Genomic DNA, 4810 nt, shown 5'->3' with positions numbered 1-4810 from the left:
CTAGTTTGCCCAATAGGATGTGAGGCAATAAATAAGGTGTTCGGATGTGAGATATCATTCTACATCGGAGCTTGTGCAAGGGATGTTGGTTCATGTACATACAACTTTCTTCTCTTCCCTCATTTATTGCATGACACATCATCAAAAACCCTATATGGCAAAGTCTACCAACAACTATCTTACAACTATTGAAGATGCCCTAAATGATCTTATATACAAAATAGCTCTCTATAGCTCGGCTATTGCTGATTTGAAGGTCCGTCATTATTTAGCATGGCCTGCTATTTAAAACACTGCGTCCACCTAACAAACCCACGAACTAACTACTTACTAGCTAACTACATGCACGGTGCTTGATCCGAACGCTTCGTCCGCACACAACGCCCTCCAACGCGCACGCTGCGGCCATACACACATGCGCACACACGCACTTCACTCATACTCACATACGTACAGCCACCGCCGTGACCCAGCCCATAGACCCGACCAGCTGCACGCACCGACGCCGATCGCACTGCCAAGAACCCGACCTGGCGCACTTGACACCAGCCATACCGTGCTCCGCCACGGCTTATTCCCAACAGACATCTGCATCCTCGAAGAAGAGGGCATGTTGGGCCGGCCAGGTGGTTGCCGACGCCATTTTGGTGGTGATAAATAAAAAAATTGCACCTGATTGTCAATTATGAATTGCCCGGGCGACCCGGGTGCCGAATCCTAGCCGCCGCCAGACCTAGCCCCCACCCTCTTCCCCTCCCCCCGCCGCCGTCAGCGGGCGCCGCCAGGCAAAGCCCGAGCGGTGCTGACGACGGCGGGATCTCTTCGCCCTCACCTGTATCAGGGGCCGCGGGGGGTTCCTCTTCGGGCACATCGGCGGATCTCGGTGCCCTAGCGCGGCGGGTGGCGCGCAGGCGGTGGCGGTGCGGGGCGGCACGGCCTGCTGGCCGGTGATGTCGCGTCACGGCGGAGTGCGTGGGACAGTGGCGGCACGACGCTCTTTGCGCCGGGGCTCGATCTGGCCTATTCCGCGTCGGCCAGTTGCGGGGGCTGGCTGCCGTTGTGCGACTGGAGGATTCGTGCGACGGCGGTCCTGGACAGAGCTGGCGTTGTTGAGCTTTGGAGGTGGCAGCGCCGTCTGGAGGCGGCGACTCGAGCCCACGGAATGTTGGTGGCAGCAGAATTGTGGTGGCTCGGCCAAGATGGAGTCTTGGCGAGCAGGAGAGTGGCACCGCCATACACATGGCCACCCCCATCATCACCATCATCACCACCACCATCCTCTCGTCGACCACCACCACCATCCTCTAGGCCACCATCCTATCGGCCACCACTACCACCACCATTACGAAGAGGGACCTCCCTTTGGGTCAAGATCTCGCCATGAGTGAGCTCCCCAAACTTTTTTACGGTATCATCCATTGTGGTTAATTTCATGAACATGATAGCATGGTCTTTGGTTTATTTGCATTTTAAAGCCTTTCCTCCTCGAGTGCAAGACTACGCTCATCCTCCTTCAACTTCCTATCTTCGGTCGCTAACTTGGATTTACAGTTCTCGTCCTCCAACATCTTGAGCTCATTCCATCTCAATGTCTTCTCATCCCTGCGCTTGGCCGTCAAAACCTTCTCGGCCTCAATCATGGCCGCAAGTTGATCTTGGTATGTGCCACCGAATGCTCCTCTCCTCTTTCTCTCTTTTGCAATATTTTTTGCCAACGGTACTCTTATTGGCATCTTCATCCTCCTATCATCGTCCTGAATGGATATGTTGAAGCTTGATCTCTTTGGTAAATGGATCGTGGCCGAATTTCTGGTTTCTTTGTTTGAAGAGATCTCAAATGATAGGGACAAACTTCGTGACCGGCCCACTGTTAGGTGGTGAATGATTCACTTGAACAATGCAAACGGACGATCGGTTGCATTGCTCTTGGATGGTGCCCTAACGATGCACAAGAGAGCCTTGGGTGCATCTTGGTGTCACATCCATAGAATTGTTGTAGTACTCCGCATTTATCCCCCAAACGGTCCTTTGATTACTTCCAACCATTGCACCCGTGGAGATGTTCTTCCAAGCATAGCACAAACCAATATCTTCAACTTGGTTGTAGTTGTGAGTCCTTATGCTTGGTTGCCTCGTGCTTGGTTGGGTCCCGGTCTCCATGGGATCTTTAACCTCCTCCTCTTCTGCCTTCTCCTCAAGTTCTACCTCCTCGGCCACCACCCGGGTCTCGGCCTCCTCTTTGTCCTCCCATTCAGCTACATGATGATCAAACACCGAATACTAATTCAGATCTTCAATCCCAAGCGCATGTGATGCCTCCAAAGACGCTAAGTGTTTGGCTATGTTCATCTCTGCACCATGACAACAACAACGACAAGACGGAGCACTGGATGTAGGGGCAGCCCGAGACGCCCAATGAGCAGCCAGATGGGGATGAGGTGCCGGAGTGGCTTTGTTTCTCTCTTCTTCTTCCTCGCTTCCTCGGCGAGGGCCGACTCATCGGCCGTCGGCTTGCTAGCACACTTGCCGCCGACAGAAGCAGTGGCAGGGCGGCCTGACATCGTCGGAGATGCATTGGCCACCCCTCCGACCTTGCTACCGGTGGTAGTTACTAGTGTGGTGGACCGGGCAACATGTTTTGTCTCCAACTTTATTTTTGGTGCGGGCAGCGGAAGGTTCTTGCCTAGTTGTTCCAGCCGGAGCAGCTGTCATTGGTGGTACGTGGGGGAGTCGGCTACGGGAAGTGTGGCGCCGCGTGGGCGGGAGAGTATCTTTAGGCGCCATGGGGCGACTTTTCAGCCGAGGAGCAAAAACATTACTCCTCTAACTGATTTACGAGTTTATGAGCTTATTATACTTGCTCTAAATGGGTGTATGATTGTGTGTGTGTGTGTCTATATATAGCACCTAGGAGCCTACTATGTAGATTACAAATTCTACTAATAGCAGGACACTACGTAGGTTAGAAGAAGGGTGACGCGTGGGGTGAGAAGCAAGGTGTTTCCTGCACGGGGCGGAATGGACGGCGGCGGCAAGGAGTTGGGACGGCCGGCGCCGAGCGGTGGTGGGGTTGCGGTTTGGACGTTGGTGGTCTCCAACCTCGCCTACCTCGTGTTTCTCCTCTGCCAGTACCACATAAACCGGCGACGCTGTGACAAAAGCTCTGTCACAAGAGGTAGACCAGATGCAAAGGGGGATGCTCTCTCGCCGGACGCTGTCATCAACCTCGAGTTGTGCGTGTTCCTTTCATAAAACAATACAATTGGTGATTATTAGTATTGCAGAACTAGAATTGATGTAACACGTCTGCTTTGCCTTGCGTGTCATTTGTGCAGCGGCGACCCTACCATGTACGAGGCGTTCTGGAGGGAGGCTGGGGAGCGGGCGGCGGCGGTGATCCCCGGGTGGTGGGGGATGAGCTACTTCTCCAACGCAGGGGGCCTCTGCTGGTACCTGGAGCCTGAGTTGGAGCGCGAGGTGCGCCGCGTCCACCGCCTCGTCGGCAACGCAATGGCCGACGGCTACCACCTCGTGGTCGGCACTGGCACCACCCAGCTCTTCCAGGCTGCCATGTACGCCCTAGCCCCCACCAGCACCGACCGGCCCGTCGGCGTCGTCTCTCCGGCGCCCTACTACTCGGTAAGAAAAGAATAGGTCGATCGAGCAAGAAAATACAGACAGTTAGATTATTATTTCGTGAGTCGTGGTCGTGGGTGATTGACATGCCCTGCTGGGTGTGATCTTGGACGACGTACGTGGTAGATGTACCCGTGCAGACGGACCTCCTGCTCTCGGGCTACTACCGGTGGGCGGGGGACGCCAACGCCTTCCACGGCGACCACGGCGGCGAGAACATCGAGCTGGTCGTCTCGCCCAACAACCCCGACGGCGCCATCCGCGAGGCCGTCCTAAGCTCCGACTCCGGCAAGGGCAAGGCGATCCACGACCTGGTGTATTACTGGCCTCAGTACACGCCCATCACCAGCCCCGCCGCGCACGACATCATGCTCTTCACCATGTCCAAGCTCAGCGGCCACGGCGGCACCAGGCTCGGGTGGGCGCTGGTCAAGGACAGCGATGTGGCCAAGAAGATGGTCTACTTCGTGTATGGGAGCACCATCGGCGTGTCCAAGGACTCGCAGCTCCGTGCCGCAAAGATCCTCGGCGTCGTCTCCGACGCCTACGAACCTGGCCCCGGGGACGGCACGCAGCTCCGCCTCTTCGACTTTGCGCGACGCCGGACGGGGGAGCGCTGGCGGGCCCTGCACGCCGCCGTGGCGGCAACGGGCACCTTCAGCCTCCCAGATGAGATCACGGGCTACTGCAACTTCACCAAGCAAACCGTGGCAGCGTACCCCGGTACGCTAGTAGCACTACATGCCAATATAATTCCGTCATTGCTCCAACTTGATCTGAATTCTCATGCATTCTCAGCCTTCGCGTGGCTGCGCTGTTACAAGGATGGCGTGGAGGACTGCGCCGAGTTCCTGCGCGGGCACGGCATCGTGGCGCGGGGCGGGGAGCAGTTCGGAGGAGACGCCAGGTGCGTCAGGGTCAACATGATGGACAGGGACGCTGTGTTCAACGTGCTCATACAGCGTCTCTCCTCCATAACATGAAATCTCGATCAATGAGGATGCACAAGCCACAACTATAATGCATCGCAAGGGGGCAGCGTCTCTGATTGATTGAGTTTTGCTACTCCCTTTCAAATACAAGACGCACAATAATAATGTCACTGTGAGATGTTATTTGCACGCAATAATAATGGTGTTGCATTGAGTATTTAATCGTCGCTCCTTCCCGAAAT

The 4810-nt window shown here is 55.6% G+C and overlaps 1 protein-coding gene across 1 annotated transcript; it reads left to right on the top strand.

Moving 5' to 3' along the window:
* The first annotated feature begins 2957 nt into the window (after positions 1–2957).
* Positions 2958–4795, top strand: LOC123176510 (tryptophan aminotransferase-related protein 2-like). Its single transcript, XM_044590684.1, has 4 exons — positions 2958–3233; positions 3336–3639; positions 3777–4359; positions 4435–4795. The coding sequence occupies exons 1-4, from the start codon at positions 3019–3021 to the stop codon at positions 4617–4619; spliced, it is 1287 nt and encodes a 428-aa protein (XP_044446619.1). The 5' UTR covers positions 2958–3018; the 3' UTR covers positions 4620–4795.
* Positions 4796–4810: the final 15 nt, after the last annotated feature.

The sequence above is a fragment of the Triticum aestivum genome, unplaced genomic scaffold, assembly GCF_018294505.1.
Source record: "Triticum aestivum cultivar Chinese Spring unplaced genomic scaffold, IWGSC CS RefSeq v2.1 scaffold259225, whole genome shotgun sequence".
Classification (NCBI taxonomy): Eukaryota; Viridiplantae; Streptophyta; class Magnoliopsida; order Poales; family Poaceae; genus Triticum; species Triticum aestivum.
Note: the sequence above shows the minus strand (reverse complement) of the source record. Positions and strands in the feature narration are given on the sequence as shown.

Bases quoted from the DNA above. Each gene is read 5' to 3' on its own strand.
- LOC123176510 (XM_044590684.1), top strand. From the start codon at position 3,019: ATGGACGGCGGCGGCAAGGAGTTGGGACGGCCGGCGCCGAGCGGTGGT. The intron at 3,640-3,776 runs GTAAGAAAAGAA...GTACCCGTGCAG, and splicing joins CTCCGGCGCCCTACTACTCG to ACGGACCTCCTGCTCTCGGG. The intron at 4,360-4,434 runs GTACGCTAGTAG...ATGCATTCTCAG, and splicing joins AACCGTGGCAGCGTACCCCG to CCTTCGCGTGGCTGCGCTGT.